The following is a 23438-nucleotide window of genomic DNA, read 5'->3' as shown; positions in this document are numbered from 1 at the left end:
TTACAACCCTGTCGACCTATAGTGGTCGACCTAAACATTGTCGACCTAGCAAGTGTCGCTCTTCAGACCGGATCCTTCGGATCACATTAACCTTTAAATATATAGTGTTCCTTAAAAATAATGGAATGTCTTATAGTATAGTTTTCCATGCTTGAGTCCAGATGGTTAAATCAAATTGACTGAGGTACTAATTAAATCAACTGTGCATGGATATTCTTAAGCTTATCAAAAACACAGCAAAGAATTATTTTGAGACCAAAATTGAAAATATTTCTTAATTTACAGTTACCTGTATAGTGCACACATATTATGCAGTCATTTACAGAGACTAGTCATTCACGTCAGTCCCTTCCCCAATGGAACTTACAATCTGTGTTCCCACATGGATGAATACGCACACTAAGGTTCTTATTCTTTCAGAAGCTAATTAACCTATCATTTTGTTTTTGGATTGTGGGAGGAGACGAAAAATATGCAGAGGAAATAAACGCCAAGACGGGGAAAATATATTTCTCTAACGTCCTAGTGGATGCTGGGGACTCCGAAAGGACCATGGGGAATAGCGGCTCCGCAGGAGACTGGGCACAAAAGTAAAAAGCTTTAGTACTACCTGGTGTGCACTGGCTCCTCCCCCTATGACCCTCCTCCAAGCCTCAGTTAAGATTTTGTGCCCGAACGAGAAGGGTGCAATCTAGGTGGCTCTCCTGAGCTGCTTAGAGTAAAAGTTTAAATAGGTTTTCTCTGACGTCCTAGTGGATGCTGGGACTCCGTCAGGACCATGGGGATTATCGGCTCCGCAGGAGACAGGGCACAAAAATAAAAGCTTTAGGACTAGGTGGTGTGCACTGGCTCCTCCCCCTATGACCCTCCTCCAAGCCTCAGTTAGGTTTTTGTGCCCGTCCGAGCAGGGTGCAATCTAGGTGGCTCTCCTAAAGAGCTGCTTAGAAAAAGTTATTAGGTTTTTTATTTTCAGTGAGTCCTGCTGGCAACAGGCTCACTGCAACGAGGGACTTAGGGGAGAAGAAGTGAACTCACCTGCGTGCAGGATGGATTGGCTTCTTAGGCTACTGGACACCATTAGCTCCAGAGGGATCGAACACAGGCCCAGCCATGGAGTCCGGTCCCGGAGCCGCGCCGCCGACCCCCTTGCAGATGCCGAAAAGTGAAGAGGTCCAGAAACCGGCGGCAGAAGACTTTTCAGTCTTCATGAGGTAGCGCACAGCACTGCAGCTGTGCGCCATTGTTGTCAGCACACTTCACACCAGCGGTCACTGAGGGTGCAGGGCGCTGGGGGGGGGCGCCCTGGGCAGCAATGATAATACCTTGTTCTGGCTAAAAATACATCACATATAGCCCCTGGGGCTATATGGATGTATTTAACCCCTGCCAGGTCTCACAAACACCGGGAGAAGAGCCCGCCGAAATAGGGGGCGGGGCCTATCTCCTCAGCACACAGCGCCATTTTCCTGCACAGCTCCGCTGCGAGGAAGGCTCCCAGGACTCTCCCCTGCACTGCACTACAGAAACAGGGTAAAAAAACAGAGGGGGGGCACTTTTTTGGCGATATTGATATATTAAGCTGCTATAAAGGAAACAACACTTCTGTAGGGTTGTTCCTATATATTTATAGCGCTTGGGTGTGTGCTGGCAAACTCTCCCTCTGTCTCCCCAAAGGGCTAGTGGGGTCCTGTCTTCGATAAGAGCATTCCCTGTGTGTCTGCTGTGTGTCGGTACGTGTGTGTCGACATGTATGAGGACGATGTTGGTGTGGAGGCGGAGCAATTGCCGGTAATGGTGATGTCACCCCCTAGGGAGTCGACACCGGAATGGATGGCTTTGTTTATGGAATTACGTGATAATGTCAGCACGTTACAAAAATCAGTTGACGACATGAGACGGCCGGCAAACCAGTTAGTACCTGTCCAGGCGTCTCAGACACCGTCAGGGGCTGTAAAACGCCCTTTACCTCAGTCGGTCGACACAGACCCAGACACGGACACCGAATCTAGTGTCGACGGTGAAGAAACAAACGTATTTTCCAGTAGGGCCACACGTTATATGATCACGGCAATGAAGGAGGCTTTGCATATCTCTGATACTGCAAGTACCACAAAAAGGGGTATTATGTGGGGTCTGAAAAAACTTCCTGTAGTTTCTCCTGAATCAGAGGAATTGAATGAAGTGTGTGATGAAGCGTGGGTTAACCCCGATAGAAAACTGCTAATTTCAAAGAAGTTATTGGCATTATATCCTTTCCCGCCAGAGGTTAGGGCGCGCTGGGAAACACCCCCTAGGGTGGATAAGGCACTCACACGCTTATCAAAACAAGTGGCGTTACCGTCTCCTGAAACGGCCGCCCTCAAGGATCCAGCTGATAGGAGGCTGGAAACTACCCTGAAAAGTATATACACTCATACTGGTGTTATACTGCGACCAGCCATCGCCTCTGCATGGATGTGCAGTGCTGGGGTGGTTTGGTCGGATTCCCTGACTGAAAATATTGATACCCTGGATAGGGACAGTATTTTATTGACTATAGAGCAATTAAAGGATGCTTTTCTTTATATGCGAGATGCTCAGAGGGATATTTGCACTCTGGCATCGAGAGTAAGTGCGATGTCCATATCTGCCAGAAGAAGTTTATGGACGCGACAGTGGTCAGGTGATGCGGATTCCAAACGGCATATGGAAGTATTGCCGTATAAAGGGGAGGAATTATTTGGGGTCGGTCTATCGGATTTGGTGGCCACGGCAACAGCCGGGAAATCCACCTTTTTACCTCAGGTCCCCTCCCAACAGAAAAAGATACCGTCTTTTCAGCCGCAGTCCTTTCGTTCCTATAAGAACAAGCGGGCAAAAGGACAGTCATATCTGCCCCGAGGCAAAGGAAAGGGTAAGAGAGTGCACCAAGCAGCTCCCTCCCAGGAGCAGAAGACCTCCCCGGCTTCTGCAAAGCCCTCAGCATGACGTTGGGGCTTTACAAGCGGACTCAGGGGCCGTGGGGGGTCGACTCAAGAATTTCAGCGCACAGTGGGCTCACTCACAGGTGGACCCCTGGATCCTGCAGGTAGTATCTCAGGGTTACAGGTTGGAATTCGAGAAGTCTCCCCCTCGCCGGTTCCTAAAGTCTGCTCTGCCAACGTCTCCCTCAGACAGGGCGACGGTATTGGAAGCCATTCACAAGCTGTATTCTCAGCAGGTGATAGTCAAGGTACCCCTCCTACAACAGGGAAAGGGGTATTATTCCACACTATTTGTGGTACCGAAGCCGGACGGCTTGGTAAGACCTATTCTAAATCTGAAATCTTTGAACCTGTACATACAAAAATTCAAGTTCAAGATGGAGTCACTCAGAGCAGTGATAGCGAATCTGGAAGAAGGGGACTTTATGGTGTCCCTGGACATCAAGGATGCTTACCTGCATGTCCCAATTTGCCCTTCACATCAAGGGTACCTCAGGTTCGTGGTGCAAAACTGTCATTATCAGTTTCAGACGCTGCCGTTTGGATTGTCCACGGCACCTCGAGTCTTTACCAAGGTAATGGCCGAAATGATGTTTCTTCTGCGAAGAAAAGGCGTATTAATTATCCCTTACTTGGACGATCTCCTGATAAGGGCAAGGTCCAGAGAACAGCTGGGGGACGTAGTAGCACTAACCCAAGTAGTGCTGCAACAGCACGGGTGGATTCTGAATTTTCCAAAATCTCAATTGACCCAGACGACACGTCTGCTGTTCCTGGGAATGATTCTGGACACGGTTCAGAAAAAGGTGTTTCTTCCGGAGGAGAAAGCCAGGGAGTTATCCGAACTTGTCAGGAACCTCCTAAAACCAGGAAAAGTGTCTGTGCATCAATGCACAAGAGTCCTGGGAAAAATGGTGGCTTCTTACGAAGCGATTCCATTCGGCAGATTCCACGCACAAACTTTTCAGTGGGATCTGCTGGACAAATGGTCCGGATCGCATCTGCAGATGCATCAGCGGATAACTTTGTCTCCACGGACAAGGGTGTCTCTTCTGTGGTGGTTGCAGAGTGCTCATCTGTTAGAGGGCCGCAGATTCGGCATACAGGACTGGGTCCTGGTGACCACGGATGCCAGTCTGAGAGGCTGGGGAGCGGTCACACAGGGAAGAAACTTCCAGGGAGTGTGGTCAAGCCTGGAGATGTCTCTTCACATAAATATACTGGAGCTAAGAGCGATTTACAATGCTCTAAGCCTGGCAAAACCCCTGCTTCAGGGTCAGCCGGTGTTGATCCAGTCGGACAACATCACGGCAGTCGCCCACGTAAACAGACAGGGCGGCACAAGAAGCAGGAGGGCAATGGCAGAAGCTGCAAGGATTCTTCGCTGGGCGGAAGATCATGTGATAGCACTGTCAGCAGTGTTCATTCCGGGAGTGGACAACTGGGAAGCGGACTTCCTCAGCAGACACGATCTACACCCGGGAGAGTGGGGACTTCATCCAGAAGTCTTCCACATGATTGTGAACCGTTGGGAAAAACCAAAGGTGGATATGATGGCGTCCCGCCTCAACAAAAAACTGGACAGGTATTGCGCCAGGTCAAGAGACCCTCAGGCAATAGCTGTGGACGCTCTGGTAACACCGTGGGTGTTCCAGTCGGTGTATGTGTTTCCTCCTCTGCCTCTCATACCAAAAGTACTGAGAATTATACGGCAAAGGGGAGTAAGAACGATACTCGTGGCTCCGGATTGGCCAAGAAGAACTTGGTACCCGGAACTTCAGGAGATGCTCACGGAAGATCCGTGGCCTCTACCTCTAAGACGGGACCTGCTTCAGCAGGGACCGTGTCTATTCCAAGACTTACCGCGGCTGCGTTTGACGGCATGGCGGTTGAACGCCGAATTCTAAGGGAAAAAGGCATTCCGGAAGAGGTCATCCCTACCCTGGTAAAAGCCAGGAAGGAGGTGACTGCACAACATTATCACCGCATTTGGAGAAAATATGTTGCGTGGTGTGAGGCCAGGAAGGCCCCGACGGAGGAATTTCAACTGGGTCGATTCCTACATTTCCTGCAAACAGGATTGTCTATGGGCCTCAAATTAGGGTCCATTAAGGTTCAAATTTCGGCCCTGTCGATTTTCTTCCAGAAAGAATTGGCTTCAGTTCCTGAAGTCCAGACTTTTGTAAAAGGAGTACTACATATACAGCCCCCGGTTGTGCCCCCAGTGGCTCCGTGGGATCTTAATGTAGTTTTGGATTTTCTCAAATCCCATTGGTTTGAGCCACTCAAATCGGTGGATTTGAAATATCTTACATGGAAAGTAACCATGCTACTGGCCCTGGCTTCAGCCAGGAGAGTGTCAGAATTGGCGGCTTTATCGTATAAAAGCCCATATCTGATTTTCCATTCGGACAGGGCAGAACTGCGGACGCATCCTCAGTTTCTGCCTAAGGTGGTTTCAGCGTTTCACCTGAACCAGCCTATTGTGGTGCCTGCGGCTACTAGCGATTTGGAGGATTCCAAGTTGCTGGACGTTGTCAGGGCATTGAAAATATATATTTCAAGGACGGCTGGAGTCAGAAAATCTGACTCGCTGTTTATACTGTATGCACCCAACAAGCTGGGTGCTCCTGCTTCTAAGCAGACGATTGCTCGTTGGATTTGTAGCACAATTCAACTTGCACATTCTGTGGCAGGCCTGCCACAGCCTAAATCTATCAAGGCCCATTCCACAAGGAAGGTGGGCTCATCTTGGGCGGCTGCCCGAGGGGTCTCGGCATTACAACTCTGCCGAGCAGCTACGTGGTCGGGGGAGAACACGTTTGTAAAATTCTACAAATTTGATACCCTGGCTAAAGAGGACCTGGAGTTCTCTCATTCGGTGCTGCAGAGTCATCCGCACTCTCCCGCCCGTTTGGGAGCTTTGGTATAATCCCCATGGTCCTGACGGAGTCCCAGCATCCACTAGGACGTCAGAGAAAATAAGATTTTACTTACCGATAAATCTATTTCTCGTAGTCCGTAGTGGATGCTGGGCGCCCATCCCTAGTGCGGATTGTCTGCAATACTTGTACATAGTTATTGTTTCAAAAAAATCGGGTTGTTATTGTTGTGAGCCGTCTGTTCAGAGGCTCCTACGTTTGTCATACTGTTAACTGGGTTCAGATCACAAGTTGTACGGTGTGATTGGTGTGGCTGGTATGAGTCTTACCCGGGATTCAAAATCCTTCCTTATTGTGTACGCTCGTCCGGGCACAGTATCCTAACTGAGGCTTGGAGGAAGGTCATAGGGGGAGGAGCCAGTGCACACCACCTAGTCCTAAAGCTTTTATTTTTGTGCCCTGTCTCCTGCGGAGCCGATAATCCCCATGGTCCTGACGGAGTCCCAGCATCCACTACGGACTATGAGAAATAGATTTATCGGTAAGTAAAATCTTATTTTTTATTTTCAGTGAGACCTGCTGGCAACAGGCTCACTGCATCGAGGGACTAAGGGGAGAAGAAGCGAACTCACCTGCGTGCAGAGTGGATTGGGCTTCTTAGGCTACTGGACATTAGCTCCAGAGGGACGATCACAGGCCCAGCCATGGATGGGTCCCGGAGCCGCGCCGCCGTCCCCCTTACAGAGCCAGAAGACTGAAGAGGTCCGGAAAATCGGCGGCAGAAGACGTCCTGTCTTCACTAAGGTAGCGCACAGCACCGCAGCTGTGCGCCATTGCTCTCAGCACACTTCACACTCCGGTCACTGAGGGTGCAGGGCGCTGGAGGGGGGCGCCCTGAGACGCAATAAAAACACCTTTTTTGGCAAAAAATACATCACATATAGCTCCTGGGCTATATGGATGTATTTAACCCCTACCTATTTTTACATAAAAAAGCGGGAGAAAGGCCGCCGAAAAAGGGGCGGAGCCTATCTCCTCAGCACACTGGCGCCATTTTTTCCTCACAGCTCCGTTGGAGGAAGGCTCCCTGACTCTCCCCTGCAGTCCTGCACTACAGAAACAGGGTAAAACAAGAGAGGGGGAGCACTAAATTGGCATATAAATATATACAGCAGCTAGATTAGGGAAAAACACATATATAAGGTTATCCCTGTATATATATAGCGCTCTGGTGTGTGCTGGCAAACTCTCCCTCTGTCTCCCCAAAGGGCTAGTGGGGTCCTGTCCTCTATCAGAGCATTCCCTGTGTGTGTGCTGTGTGTCGGTACGTTGTGTCGACATGTATGAGGAGGAAAATGGTGTGGAGGCGGAGCAATTGCCTGTGTTAGTGATGTCACCCCCTAGGGAGTCGACACCTGACTGGATGGTCTTATGGAAAGAATTACGTGATAGTGTCAGCACTTTACAAAAGACTGTTGACGACATGAGACAGCCGGCAAATCAGTTAATACCTGTACAGGCGTCTCAAACACCGTCAGGGGCTCTAAAGCGCCCGTTACCTCAGGTCGATACAGACACGGACACTGACTCCAGTGTCGACGGTGAGGAAACAAACGTATTTTCCAGTAGGGCCACACGTTACATGATCACGGCAATGAAGGAGGTTTTGAACATTTCTGATACTACAAGTACCACAAAAAAGGGTATTATGTGGGGTGTGAAAAAACTACCCGTAGTTTTTCCCGAATCAGATGAATTAAATGAGGTGTGTGATGAAGCGTGGGTTTCCCCCGATAAAAAACTGCTAATTTCAAAAAAGTTATTGGCATTATACCCTTTCCCGCCAGAGGTTAGGGCGCGTTGGGAAACACCCCCTAGCGTAGATAAGGCGCTCACACGCTTATCAAAACAAGTGGCGTTACCGTCCCCTGATACGGCCGCCCTCAAGGAACCAGCTGATAGGAAGCTGGAAAATATCCTTAAAAGTATATACACACACATACTGGTATTATACTGCGACCAGCAATCGCCTCAGCCTGGATGTGCAGTGCTGGGGTGGCTTGGTCGGATTCCCTGACTGAAAATATTGATACCCTGGACAGGGACAATATATTATTGACTATAGAGCATTTAAAGGATGCATTTCTATATATGCGAGATGCACAGAGGGATATTTGCACTCTGGCATCAAGAGTAAGTGCGATGTCCATTTCTGCCAGAAGAGGATTATGGACGCGACAGTGGTCAGGGGATGCGGATTCCAAACGGCATATGGAAGTATTGCCGTATAAAGGGGAGGAGTTATTTGGGGTCGGTCTATCGGACCTGGTGGCCACGGCAACGGCTGGAAAATCCACCTTTTTACCCCAAGTCACCTCGCAGCAGAAAAAGATACCGTCTTTTCAGGCTCAGTCCTTTCGTCCCCATAAGGGCAAGCGGGCAAAAGGCCACTCATATCTGCCCCGGGGCAGAGGAAGGGGAAAAAGACTGCAGCAGACAGCCTCTTCCCACGAACAGAAGCCCTCCCCCGCTTCTGCCAAGTCCTCAGCATGACGCTGGGGCCTTACAAGCGGACTCAGGCACGGTGGGGGCCCGTCTCAAGAATTTCAGCGCGCAGTGGGCTCACTCGCAAGTGGACCCCTGGATCCTGCAGGTAGTATCTCAGGGGTACAAATTGGAATTCGAGACGTCTCCCCCTCGCCGGTTCCTGAAGTCTGCTTTACCAACGTCTCCCCCCGACAGGGAGGCGGTATTGGAAGCCATTCACAAGCTGTATTCCCAGCAGGTGATAATCAAGGTACCCCTCCTACAACAGGGAAAGGGGTATTATTCCACGCTGTTTGTGGTACCGAAGCCGGACGGCTCGGTGAGACCCATTTTAAATCTGAAATCCTTGAACACTTACATAAAAAGGTTCAAGTTCAAGATGGAGTCACTCAGAGCAGTGATAGCGAACCTGGAAGAAGGGGACTATATGGTGTCTCTGGACATCAAGGATGCTTACCTCCATGTCCCAATTTGCCCTTCTCACCAAGGGTACCTCAGGTTTGTGGTACAGAACTGTCACTATCAGTTTCAGACGCTGCCGTTTGGATTGTCCACGGCACCCCGGGTCTTTACCAAGGTAATGGCCAAAATGATGATTCTTTTTCGAAGAAAAGGCGTCTTAATTATCCCTTACTTGGACGATCTCCTGATAAGGGCAAGGTCCAGAGAACAGTTAGAGGTCGGAGTAGCACTATCTCAAGTAGTACTACGACAGCACGGATGGATTCTAAATATTCCAAAATCACAGCTGATTCCGACGACACGTCTGCTGTTTCTAGGGATGATTCTGGACACAGTACAGAAAAAGGTGTTTCTCCCGGAGGAGAAGGCCAAGGAGTTATCCGACCTAGTCAGGAACCTCCTAAGACCAGGCCAAGTGTCAGTACATCAATGCACAAGGGTCCTGGGAAAGATGGTGGCTTCTTACGAAGCGATTCCATTCGGCAGATTCCACGCAAGAACTTTTCAGTGGGATCTGCTGGACAAATGGTCCGGATCGCATCTTCAAATGCATCAGCGGATAATCCTGTCTCCAAGGACAAGGGTGTCTCTCCTGTGGTGGTTACAGAGCGCTCATCTCCTAGAGGGCCGCAGATTCGGCATTCAGGATTGGGTCCTGGTGACCACGGATGCCAGCCTGAGAGGCTGGGGAGCAGTCACACAGGGAAGAAATTTCCAGGGCTTGTGGTCAAGCATGGAAACGTCACTTCACATAAATATCCTGGAACTAAGGGCCATTTACAATGCCCTAAGTCAGGCAAGGCCTCTGCTTCAGGGTCAGCCGGTGTTGATCCAGTCGGACAACATCACGGCAGTCGCCCACGTAAACAGACAGGGCGGCACAAGAAGCAGGAGGGCAATGATGGAAGTGGCAAGGATTCTTCGCTGGGCGGAAAATCATGTGATAGCACTGTCGGCAGTGTTCATTCCGGGAGTGGACAACTGGGAAGCAGACTTCCTCAGCAGACACGATCTTCACCCGGGGGAGTGGGGACTTCACCCAGAAGTCTTCCACATGATTGTGAACAGTTGGGAAAAACCAAAGGTGGACATGATGGCGTCCCGCCTCAACAAAAAACTGGACAGATATTGCGCCAGGTCAAGGGACCCTCAGGCAATAGCTGTGGACGCTCTGGTAACACCGTGGGTGTACCAGTCAGTGTATGTGTTCCCTCCTCTTCCTCTCATACCAAAAGTACTGAGAATCATAAGAAGGAGAGGAGTAAAGACTATACTCGTGGCTCCGGATTGGCCAAGAAGGACTTGGTACCCGGAAATTCAGGAGATGCTCACGGAGGACCCGTGGCCTCTACCTCTAAGAAAGGACCTGCTCCAGCAGGGACCATGTCTGTTCCAAGACTTACCGCGGCTGCGTTTGACGGCATGGCGGTTGAACGCCGGATCCTGAAGGAAAAAGGCATTCCGGATGAAGTCATCCCTACCCTGATCAAAGCCAGGAAGGATGTAACCATACAACATTATCACCGTATTTGGCGAAAATATGTTGCGTGGTGCGAGGCCAGGAAGGCCCCTACAGAGGAATTTCAACTGGGTCGATTCCTGCATTTCCTGCAAACAGGACTGTCTATGGGCCTCAAATTAGGGTCCATTAAGGTTCAAATTTCGGCCCTGTCAATATTCTTCCAAAAAGAACTAGCTTCTGTTCCTGAAGTTCAGACGTTTGTCAAGGGAGTACTGCATATACAGCCTCCTTTTGTGCCTCCAGTGGCACCTTGGGATCTCAATGTAGTTTTGGGATTCCTAAAATCACATTGGTATGAACCACTCACCACTGTGGATTTAAAATATCTCACATGGAAAGTGGTAATGCTGTTAGCCCTGGCTTCAGCCAGGCGTGTATCAGAATTGGCGGCTTTATCCTATAAAAGCCCTTACCTAATTTTTCATACGGACAGGGCAGAATTGAGGACTCGTCCTCAATTTCTCCCTAAGGTGGTTTCAGCATTTCACTTAAACCAGCCTATTGTGGTGCCTGCGGCTACTAGGGACTTGGAGGATTCCAAGTTGCTGGACGTAGTCAGGGCCCTGAAAATATATGTTTCCAGGACGGCTGGAGTCAGAAAATCTGACTCGCTGTTTATCCTGTATGCACCCAACAAGCTGGGTGCTCCTGCTTCTAAGCAGACGATTGCTCGTTGGATTTGTAGTACAATTCAGCTTGCACATTCTGTGGCAGGCCTGCCACAGCCAAAATCTGTAAAAGCCCATTCCACACGGAAAGTGGGCTCATCTTGGGCGGCTGCCCGAGGGGTCTCGGCTTTACAACTTTGCCGAGCAGCTACTTGGTCATGGGCAAACACGTTTGCTAAATTCTACAAATTTGATACCCTGGCTGAGGAGGACCTGGAGTTCTCTCATTCGGTGCTGCAGAGTCATCCGCACTCTCCCGCCCGTTTGGGAGCTTTGGTATAATCCCCATGGTCCTTTCGGAGTCCCCAGCATCCACTAGGACGTTAGAGAAAATAAGAATTTACTTACCGATAATTCTATTTCTCATAGTCCGTAGTGGATGCTGGGCGCCCATCCCAAGTGCGGATTGTCTGCATTACTTGTACATAGTTATTGTTACAAAAATCGGGTTATTGTTGTTGTGAGCCATCTTTTCAGAGGCTCCTTCTGTTATCATGCTGTTAACTGGGTTCAGATCACAAGTTGTACGGTGTGATTGGTGTGGCTGGTATGAGTCTTACCCGGGATTCAAAATCCTTCCTTATTGTGTACGCTCGTCCGGGCACAGTATCCTAACTGAGGCTTGGAGGAGGGTCATAGGGGGAGGAGCCAGTGCACACCAGGTAGTCCTAAAGCTTTTTACTTTTGTGCCCAGTCTCCTGCGGAGCCGCTATTCCCCATGGTCCTTTCGGAGTCCCCAGCATCCACTACGGACTATGAGAAATAGAATTATCGGTAAGTAAATTTTTATTATTCTCTACAATGATAGGTAGTAGGGAGAATGGTGTATCGCTGATTAAGGCAAATCATTAAACGGAAAACTGTATAAAAAGGGTCCAACAAAACATTATAATAAACACAATCCTAAAATAAGACATTTCTGACAGCAGTCAAATGGCAAGAGCATGAAATTATATAGTATCGAATAAATAGTGCCTGTAATCAGCTGGTACTCCTATATAATGAATGATGAGTGGTAGTTTAAAATCTTTAAGTTCATCTGAACGTCAGTTCAACAGTCCCTCCAGTAAGTATGTACCAAAATGTTTTGTTTGGAGTAAGATTCCCCTGCAGGAACAGCTTTCAGTTGTGTGTATTAATAAAAGGAGATGACGCACAAACGCTCATCAGCCATAACAAAAAAACCACATACAGGTGAAGTAAATAACATTGATTATCTCATTACAATTGCACCTGTCAAGGAATGAGATATATTAGGCAGCAAGTCACCAATCAGTTCTTGAAGTTGATGTGTTGGAAGCAGGAAAAATGGCCTGGCGTAAGGATCTAAGCAACTTTAACAAGTGCCAATATGTGAAGGCTTGATGATTGCGTCAAAGCATCTCCAAAACAGCAGGCCTTGGGTATTCCCAGTATGTAGTGAGCAGTACCTATAGTATCATGGGCACCCAAGGCTCATTTACATGCTTGGGGAACAAAGGTTAGACCCTCTGGTCCAATCCCACAGAAGAGCTACTGTAGCATAAATTGCTGATAAGTTAATACTGGCTATGGGGTCTGGGACTCAGGGTCGACAACAAAAAGGTCGACACACCTTAGGTCGACGCCAATTGGTCGACAAGGACAAAAGGTCGACATGGAAAAAGGTCGACATGAGTTTTTTATGGTTTTTTGGTGTCGTTTTCTTCGTAGAGTGACCGGGAACCCCAATTAGTGCACCGCGTTCGCTCGGCACAGATTACCGTTCCAATCGTAGTCCACGTGGATCGTTAAGTATGAAAAGGTTCCAAAAAAGAAAAAAAATCATGAAAAACTCATGTCGACCTTTTTCCATGTCGACCTTTTGTCCATGTCGACCTTTTGTCCATGTCGACCTAAGGTGTGTCGACAAATTGGCGTCGACCTAAGGTGTGTCGACCTTTTTGCTGTCGACCTGGAGTCCGGATACCCTGGCTATGATAGTAAGACATCAGAACACACAGTGCATTGCAGCTTGCTGTGTAGCCGCAGACCAGTCAGAGTGCCCATACTGACCCCTGTCCACAGCTGAAAGTGCCTACAATGGCCACGTGAGCATCAGAACTGGACCATGGAGCAATAGAAGCTTGGTCTGTTGAATCATGTTTCCTTTTAGTGGACAGCTGGATACATGTTCGTCGTTAATTTTGAGGAAGACATGGCACCAGGATGCACTATGGGGAAAAAGGCAAGCCAACAGAGGCCTTGTAATGTTCTGCTGGGAAAACTTGGATCCTGGCATTCATATGGATGTTATTTTGACATGTAGTACCTACCTAAACATTGTTGCAGACCAAGTACACCCCTTCATGGCAGTGGTATTTCCCGATAGCAGTGGCCTCATTCAGCAGGATAACACCCTGCCACTTCAGAAAAATTGTTCAGGAATGGTTTGAGGAATGTGACCAAGAGTTCAAGGTGTTGACTTGGCCTACAAATTCCCAGATCTCAATCTGATCGAGTATCTGTGTGTTGGCTGGAAAAACAAGTCTGAGCCAAGGAGGCCCCACCTCACAACTTACAGGACTTAAAGGATCTGCTGCTAACATCTTGGTGCCAGCTACCACAGGACACTTTCACAGGTCTTGTGGAGTCCACGCCTTAACTGTTTTGGTGGCATGAGGAGGACCAGCACAATATTAGGCAGCTGGTTTTAATGTTATGGTTGATGGGTGTATGGTTTAATTATATTTGTTTTATTGTAATGGTTTCCGGACCAGAAAAGGAGCGTTGTATGGTGACATGTATGGTGCCCCCATTAAGCTCTGCTGCGCACACATTTAAGGAGATTATGTAGTGTCGTCTGCTGCTTTACTTAGTTTTTGGAGTTTTTTTTGTTTGGGTAAAAAACCCTTTGAGTTGTGTCATGGAATCCGAACTTACATTTGTGTGTTTATGTGAGCGTTACATGTCACTAGACAATTGATCTGTATGTGAATACCCCAGGCTCTCAGTCCACCACACACCTTGATAAAGGCTCTTTAAGAGCAGAAATGCATTGGTGATTGCTGGGACAGACTGTAGCAGACCAAGGAGTGAGTGGGAGTGACCAGGAGGTGCTGAGCCAGTGGTGAGACGGTGCTGATATCCCGGGAGGTACCTGCATTAACATCACACATAAGCTAAAGGGTGGACACCTCTTGTCGTCCCCTCTCGATCTGTTGGATGGAAAGAAGTGAAGTAGGGATTGTTATAAAAATTCTCCGGAAGAACTGAAACTTCTTATGTTGGTGAATCCAGGAGGAAGGTTCTTTGTGAGACCACACTATCCCAGAGGGTGCGCACATCTGCAAATTGTGGCTGTTATTGTGGACTAAGTAGAAGTGGGTGTGACCACTTCAGCAGCTGTTGCAGCACTATTGACTTGGAGCGCTGGTTCGAGTCTTACCTTTTATTTATTTGTTTATGCTAACGAAGGACAGAACATAGTCGTTACGTTCTTAGTTAACATCGTGTGTACTGGCAATCCCCGCTGACGGGCATTCGTTCTAAATGCCCTTCGCTTCAGTGTGTACCCAGGTTTAATTTCCTTAAATTGTCTACACATGCTGAAATATTGCAGTCTAGGGATGACGTAATCCTTGTACACACTTGCACAACGGGCAATTAGGCCAATGCTCAGACATAATTCCCTTTGGCCCGATTGCCCATACACACCAGCCTGTTTCGTCCTTCATTACAAAGCACCGGGTCACATGTGATATGTGTAGCACGGCCGACTGGAAGACGTCACATACGACTCACAGGAGCGCGTAATAGTCGATGCACACTAGCTGTAATGCACGATTTGTCATGCCAATATTGGCCTAGTGTGTACCCGGTCTTACTCAATATTGCAGGTCTGTTTTGCCTAACTGACTGTAATGCCAGGTTATAAGGTTACTGAATTTGACAGGTCTATTATCAGTAGGCTTACCATACTATTCCTTTTTACCGGGACTCATGGATTACACAGGTTCTGTAGTTGATTAAACCAGGTGAAATGCAGGATTGAAGTCAGCCAGCCACAGAACTTCGGTAATTCATTAGTGTTCTGGTTTAAAGGAATAGTATGGTAAGCATAATTATCAGGCATGTTGTTAAATGTTGGAATAAAAGGTCCAGGTGGCGCTTAACGATACATAAAAGCTTTTCATTATTAAAAGAATACAATATTAGTAAACCTCCTGGGGGTAGAGTAACAATGTATCACATCAATATAATACACGGAAATTGTACACATAGATATATAAATGCACAATAAAAGCAAATGATCGAAATTACAGGTTCTCAAACTCGGTCCTCAGGACCCCACACAGTGCATGTTTTCCAGGTCTCCTCACAGAATCACAAGTGAAATAATTAGCTCCGCCTGTGGACCTTTTACAATGTGTCACTGAGTAATTAATACACCTGTGCACCTGCTGGGTTACCTGCAAAACATGCACTGTGTGGGGTCCTGAGGACCGAGTTTGAGAACCTGTGATCTAAACCATGTATATCTGATCAGTTACGTCTAACAGCAGAGTTAGTAAGGTGTTAGAATACTTAAACACTCAATTTAAAAAACAAATTTAAATCTAGCAGCGTGAGAGGCACTTAGTTTAGAGTGCAGTAAATTGCCATAAGTATTATGTATAAATGTCAGAAACGGAAAGCTCATAGGTTTTAAATAATATCACTCACTCAAATAAGAAGGATTGAAAGCTTCAGGTTCCAGATATTGGTGCAACAAGGTCAGCTCTGCAGCTGTATTTAGACTTCAGTATGATTGCCAGCAGTTGAGCACGAACTTAATAGCTCAAAACCCATGTCTCACAGCGGGCGGAAGCAGAGACTTGGTTGTCGGCTCTATTAGATGCAGAGTGTGTAGCAGCAGCTGACACTCCGGCGGGGGGCAATGCTCCAGTGTACTACCCGGATCGATGGGGAGCCGCGGATGTCAGCCGTGCTGTAGATGCGTATGCAGCGGCTGCCTCTCTGGATGCCGGTCTAAGAATTTCTGGGACTGCGGCGGGGGGGTGGAAAGACACTGATGACCAGCGGTATTGCAGGTGGAGAGCGGCTTAGTGCAGAAAGTTGCTGCTCACACCTTGTGCTGTGAGCATTGTCAACCCACCAGGTACTTCTCCTGATGTTAATGGCAGGACAGTCGTGCTGGTGATGAATATTAGAAGAGTTCTGTCCACCGGGAGTGGATTAGAGCAGAACTTGTGTCCTTATGTTGTAAATGTGGTCAGAAAATGACTGCTATAGGTGTTTGTGTGCTGCTGTCTGATGGCCCCTTTAGTCTGTTGTAAACTCAGAATTAATCCAAATGAAATAATCTAATCTTGTCCTATTTGTAACCCAATGCGTCTGGCCAAATTGAACGCACAGGTTGAGCAGCAGGATCAGCTGCCCTTCTGCTCCACGGGAGGTTTTTGTCCTCCCTGAGCTCACCTTAGGACACCTGCGTTAGGGTTCTGACAGGTGTACCGCCCCAATCAAACTCCCCACCTGCCAGGGTATTGTCACCCTTTTAGAAATACCATTAGAATGCAGTAGGAAAGAAGATTCCCATTGGATATACAGTATAAAGCCGTAAATAATAAATGTTGCTGTGTATTTCATTACATTTTTATTACATTTTATTTGCACAGTAAAATGACTTCTTAAAGTCTCACATATACGCAGATGTAATTCATAAGTATATGCGTTTGAAGCCTCACTCCTAAATACTGCTGTGCTATTAGTTGACATAGGCCCTGATTCACTAAGGATCACCAATGTGATCCTCAGCGCAAGTGCAGAACGGGTCCCGCGATCCCCCTGATTGACAGAAAGAGGCAGGGTGACTGACATTGCCGGAAACGGGGGCGTTTCCGAGAGTGGGAAGGCCAAGGACTGCATCGCGAGACACAGTTTCCTTGGCCTCACAAGCCACACTGCTACGGCAAGCCTGAGTAAACTCAGGCTTTCTCAGCCTGCCGTTGCAGATGAACATCGCAACGTTCATCACAGATGCGATCGCATCGCAAATACAGGAAGGAGGTGGTATTCTTACTGAATTAGACCCATAGGGGGCTATTCTGAGTTGATTGCAGTGTCTTGAAAATCGCAAAAGGGCACTGCACATGCGTTGCAGCCACTGTGTGCGTGCGTGGGTTTTCATTATGCGATCGCATCCCAGAAGGATGCAATTACATTTTCTCATACGTCCTAGAGGATGCTGGGGACTCCGTAAGGACCATGGGGTATAGACGGGATCCGCAGGAGACATGGGCACACTATAAGACTTTGAATGGGTGTGAACTGGCTCCTCCCTCTATGCCCCTCCTCCAGACTCCAGTTAGATTCTGTGCCAGGAGAGACTGGTCACACACTAGGGGAGCTCTACTGAGTTTCTCTGGAAAGACTTTATGCTAGGTTTTTTATTTTCAGAGAGACCTGCTGGCTACAGGTTCTCTGCATTGTGGGACTGAGGGGAGAGAAGTCAGACCTACTTCTGTGAGTTTCAAGGCTCTGCTTCTTAGGCTACTGGACACCATTAGCTCCAGAGGGTTCGATCACTTGGTGCGCCTAGCTGCTTGTTCCCGGAGCCGCGCCGTCAACCCCCTCACAGAAGCCAGAAGAAAGAAGCCGGGTGAGTATTGGAAGAAAAGAAGACTTCAGTGACGGCAGAAGACTTCAAGTCTCGGAGGGACCGCGCAGCGGTCGCGCTGCACGCCATTGCTCCCACTCACAAGCGGCACTACAAGGGTGCAGGGCGCAGGGGGGGCGCCATGGGCAGCAATATACCTCTTCACTAACACTGGCAAAATATGTATACAGTGCATAGGCACTGTATACGGACCACCGCCAGTATAAAAATTTAAAATATTAGTGGGGCTGAAGCGCGCCGAGAGGGGGCGTGGCTTAGCCCTCACAACTCGATACAGTGCCATTTTCTCCTCATGTCCCCGCCAAAGCACTGTTAGGCAGCTAGCAGTGAAAAACGAGGGGGGGGGGGGGGGGGGGCAAGGTGATTTTAGTGCAAAATAGCAAAATATAGCACTATATACTATAATGGGCTAATGAGTTGTGATTGTGTTTCTGTGTTTACCCTGTCTGATATACCCATTATAGCTTTATAGTACACACGTGTCGACATGTGTGAGTGCTCTGCCACAAAGTGGCTGTGGGAATTCCTATGTCGGCATTGCCGACTCCTGATGGTACTTGGGTCAGTAGATCAAGTGTCAGCAGGTCGGTAGTTGTATGCTTTTTCAAAAGTAAACAATGTATGGAAGGCACAGTAGTATGTGGGTGAGTCTGTCGACGCCAACTGTTATTACTGGGTGTAAATTTAATATGAAGTAAATAACCTATACCTGTATAGGGTACGGTTCCATGGACCTGTAGCTCTAGCACAGACGTGGTTGTATTTGTGGGGGAATGATATTAAAATTATGTGTATATACTTCCCTCGGGGTCGCAAGAATGTTATTTTTACCTAGTTACTACTCCCTGTTGTCGACGAATACTATGTTTTATGTCGACCATAAGGTTTCCTGGTTAGATCCACAACTTGGGCATTCAGTACATGGTCGTACACATTCAGCACACATTAATGTCACTAGGGACCCTACGGTTCTGGACAAAATACTTATATGTATGATATGTATTTTTATATATATATATATATATATATATATATATATATATATATTTAAATATGTATATTCATATTACAAGTTCTAATGAATGCTGAAGTAAAGTTATTCCTTCACATGTGCTGGTCGCTCTGTTGATAAAGCTCTAGGTCAGCCGTGACGAGATGGTCTCAGATCCTCATGAGAAGTCTGAGTGTTTATTCTTTGCCCGCCGCGGACAGAATAAAGTGAAAGTCGACCCCTGGTCTGCACGGGGCCCTGTCACAATGGATCGTATACAGGAAGCTAAGTGATATTTTAATTATATGCTTTGATGATATTTGCATTGCATACGCATGGGGGAGTGCTTGTATTCAGAAATGGTCGGTTACCTTGGCATCCGATAGAATTACCCTATAGGGAGAGAGGGGACGTTTCTTAGGTTGGGTCTTCTCTGTAACATTGCGGCAGGCTGCCGTGAGACTACAAGAGGGATGGGACTCTTGGGTACACGAACCACTTCCATGGCTCTCTTGGCTGGGAGGGCGTTGTGGAGTCACCAAGGGAATGCTGAAGTTGACTCCGGGGGATACTGGAGTGTCTTCCCTATGAAGGTGTAACCCGGGGTTTGGGGATGCCTGGGTTAGGTTACTCTCGGCAGATACCACTGGTACGTCTACCTTCTTGAGATAGTTTCCCTCACAACGTTTGATGACGCATTCTTTTGTGGGCTGCAGTCATTTTAACAGGTTGGATACCGTTCGTTTTTTCCCTTTCTTTGCAGATAGTGGAAGGTGGAAAGGTAAGAGGTCTGCAGCCTTTTTAAGGTTGCAGAAGCAGATATCGTCTTCTGTTTCTACCACATCCTAAGCATGTCGCTGGGTCTATCTTGCTGGAGCCCATTCCGGTGGGAACTCGTCTGGTGTTCTTCAGTCAGTCCTGGTATGGACTTGGACCAGTGAGTTACAAATAGAATCCAAAGGGGGGACATACTGGAGTTCCAGATGATACCCCGCTCTGTTTTTTCAGATAGATCTTACCGATTCTCCTCTGGAGGAGGGGGTAGTATGCGACGCCATACCAGAGTTGCGTCGGGATCAGGACATCGTCCTGCTGTCCCTGACGTTAAAAAATAAATAAATAAAAGTTTCTACTTAAGAGGTTGACCTACAAAGTGGAATCTCTCAGGCCTGGGATCTCCAACACGTATAATTAGAATTTAAGTGCGGTTTCCTCCGCATTATGCTTACCTGGTTTTGCTATCCAGGATTGTCTTTGCCATTTCACCGGAGTGATGGCAGGATGATGGGTTTCCTTCGATAGTAGGAGCCATTATTGTTCTGTACTGAGACGCTCTCCTGACTACGGCGAGGTCCAGAAATAAGTGGTACAAATCGTGGTTTCTCTCTGACAGTTCTTCAACACAGAATCGCTGTTGTCTGCGGTGGGTATAAGATTAGATACTGAGCTGTTCAGAGTTTGTCTTTTCCTGTGGAAAGAGATCTGAGGATCCAGAGTCGGATCAGATTTGCAGTGATAAACCATCAATATGTTCCGTTGCTGAAGAATGTGGTTGCGGCCTACGAGGCCTTTTCGGTGAGCAGGTCAAATGACAAGGTTTTCACGGGACCAGTTGGACATGTGGTCTGTGTCTCACCTGCACATGCACCGGAAAATAATCCTAAGAACCGGGATATCGCTCCTGTGGTGTCTGCATTCTCACCTCTTAGAGGGTCGAAGGTTCGCGATCCAGGTTTAGAGCCTGGTGTCCATACATGCAGGTCGCCAAGGCTGGGGAGCAGTCTTTCCAAGGGAAGATTTTCCAGGGGAAAAAAGGTCAAGCTGGAAAGCTTGCCGGCAATAAGCATTCTTGAATTAAGAGCTATTTTCAACGAATATCTTCTTCGAGATCTGCCCGTTTTTAGTTCTGTCGGACGACTTAACGGCAGTGGCGTAAGTAAGCCGCTAGGGCGGAACAAGGAGCGAAGACGCAATAGCAGAAGCCGCATAAGTTTTCCGCTGTGCGGAAGGGCAGGAAAACGCTATATTAGCAGTCTTCGGTCCGGATGTAGCCGACGGAGAAATAGATTTCCTCTGCAGCTGCGATCTCCATCCGGGAGAAATGTAGTCGTCATCGAGAAGTTTTCACAGAAGTGACAAGTCTTTGAGGAGTGCCTCTATTGGACAGGATGGCGTCTCGCCTCAACGAGAGACCTCAAGGATAGTGGTCCAGGTCAAGGAACACTCAAGCTATAGCTGTGGCCGCCCTCGTGACACCTTGGGTGTTTTCAGTCGGTCTATGTGTCCCCTCCACTTTCACTCTTTCCGAAGGTGATACACATACTACGAAGAACAAAGGTTCAGGCGATACTCATTGTTCCAGTCTAGTCAAGGATAGCTTGGTATCCAGATCTTCAAGACTTGCTCATAGAAGATCCGTAGCCTTTTTTCTCCTACGAGAGGACCTGTTGCAACAGGGACCGGCCGTGTATCAAGACTTACCGCGGCTGCGGTTGACGGCTGGGCGCTTGTGCGCCATATCCTAGCCCGAAAGGGTATTTCTGGTGACGTCATTTCCACTTTGCTTCAAGCTAGGAAAAGAGTAACGGTGAAGCTTTACCTCCATATTTGGAGGGAGTTGGTGTCTTGGTGTGAATCCAGGAAGGCTCCTACGGAAAAATTTCAGCTGGGTCGTTCTTCTCCATTCTTTGCAAGCAGGTGTGGATGCAGGCCTAAAGTTAGGCTCCATTTCTGTACAATTTTCGGCCTTATAAATTATTCTTTCAAAAAAGAATCGCCCACCTTTCCAGAAGTCCAGACTTTTGTGAAAGAAGTGCTACACATCCACCCTCTGTTTGTGCCTCCACTGGCGGTGTGGGTCCTTAACGTGGTGTTGCAGTTCTGCCAAAAAGTGTTTTCTGTGTTTCACAGGACCCTGCCTATTTTGATGCCTGTGGTTACTTAAGCATTGGCTGATTCAAAGTCTCTCGATGTAGTCAGGGCTTTGAATATTTTATGTCGTCACATCGGCTCAGATTGGGGAAACAGAGGCTCGGTTTGTCCGGTTGGCTCCCTACACATTTAGGGTGTCTGTTTCTATCCAGTCTGCTACACGCGGGATCGGTGATACGATTCGACATGCTCATTCTACGGCTGGATTGCCGTTACCGATGTCGGTGGAGACCCATTCTACTAGGAAGATGGGCTCTCCTGGGGCGCATGCCCGAGAAGTCTCGGCGGTTCTACTTTGTCGAGCAGCTACTTGGTCGGGTTCAAACACTTTTGCTAAGTCATACATTTTTGATACCCTGGCTGAGGAGGACCGCATGTTTGCTCAATCGGTGCTGCAGAGTCGTCCACACTCTCCTGCCCGGTCTGGAGCTTTGGTATAAACCCCGTGGTCCTTACGGAGTCCCCAGCATCCTCTAGGACGTATGAGAAAATAGGATTTTAATACCTACCAGTAAATCCTTTTCTCTTAGTCCGTAGAGGATGCTGGGCGCCCGTCCCAGTGCGTACTGTATATGCAGCTTTTGGTTATGGTTACACTCTTGTAGTGTTTCGTTTTAGTCAGGCTGTTGCTGACGTTGTTCATACCATGGCATGCGGTATCTTATTAGTGGTTGGGTTGACACACAGGTTGTGTTGCATATTTTCTCAGCATGTGGCTGTGTATTTTTCGTGCCGTTGGCTGGTGTTCTATTGAATGCCACGTTCTGCGGCATGTTTGAGGTGTGAGTTGGTATGACATTCACCGTGTTTAAACAATTAAATTCTTTCCTCGAAATGTCCGTCTCCCTGGGCACAGTTTTCTAACTGGAGTCTGGAGGAGGGGCATAGAGGGAGGAGCCAGTTCACACCCATTCAAAGTCTTATAGTGTGCCCATGTCTCCTGCGGATCCTGTCTATACCCCATAGTCCTTACGGAGTCCCCAGCATCCTCTACGGACTAAGAGAAAAGGATTTACCGGTAGGTATTCAAATCCTATTATTCTTGACAGGCGGTGGGCGTTTGGGGGTAGGGAGCGGCGTTCTGGAGGAATGGAGCAGGAAATGCAGGCATATCATGGCCGTTTTCAGGACCAGCCATGGATTTTGCCTGCACTTCCTGTGATCATAAAAATGGCTGCATAGGCAGGTGTAAACTTCTATTTGATGTTTTTGCAGTGTGATTGCAATTGAATTACGATCGCATTGCTGGGCAGCCTTGTCAGGTACTGAGCGTCCCCCAGCATGTGATTTTAGTGGTCAGTTTTTTGCTATTTTAGCAAAAATTGTGACCAACTCTGAATAACCCCAATAGTGCTTTATTTTGCAACAGAAATTCTACACATACTTCAGGGTGCAACGTGTAAAACACATAATGTCATTAAATATCCATATTGTTTCTATTACATCCTAGAGGATGCTGGGGTCCATATTAGTACCATGGGGTATAGACGGGTCCACCAGGAGCCATGGGCACTTTAAGACTTTGACAGTGTGGGTTGGCTCCTCCCTCTATGCCCCTCCTACCAGACTCCGTTTAGAAAATGTGCCCGGAGGAGCCGTTCACAGCTAGGGGAGCTCTTAGAGCTTTTCTAGTTTTATTATTATTATTTTTTAAAGATGTTAGGCACAGGGAGGCTGCTGGCAACAGCACCCCTGCTTTGTGGGATTTCTGGGGGGAGTAGTGTCCAACCTCAGAGGTTAATGGCCACTATCTCAGCTGACAGCACATTAAGCTCCTGAGGGTGAGGATCGTTAGCCCCCGAGGTGACCTCTCGCTGCTTGCCGCCACCCCC

At 47.9% G+C, this 23438-nt stretch overlaps 1 protein-coding gene across 2 annotated transcripts in view; it reads left to right on the top strand.

Annotated features, from left to right (window-relative positions):
- CNPY2 (canopy FGF signaling regulator 2) overlaps positions 1-23438 on the top strand; it is a 134911-nt gene that overhangs the window by 55375 nt on the left and 56098 nt on the right. The window contains exon 1 of one of the 2 annotated variants that reach the window (XM_063952660.1): positions 14808-14901. The exons of the other annotated variant lie outside the window; for it this stretch is intronic. Coding sequence (XP_063808730.1) covers positions 14841-14901 — 61 coding nt within the window. The 5' untranslated portion in view covers positions 14808-14840. Of the gene's footprint in view, positions 1-14807; positions 14902-23438 lie in introns of those variants that run through there. 2 annotated transcript variants of the gene reach the window in all.

This window comes from Pseudophryne corroboree, chromosome 2 (assembly GCF_028390025.1).
Source record: "Pseudophryne corroboree isolate aPseCor3 chromosome 2, aPseCor3.hap2, whole genome shotgun sequence".
Lineage (NCBI taxonomy): Eukaryota > Metazoa > Chordata > Amphibia > Anura > Myobatrachidae > Pseudophryne > Pseudophryne corroboree.
Note: the sequence above shows the minus strand (reverse complement) of the source record. Positions and strands in the feature narration are given on the sequence as shown.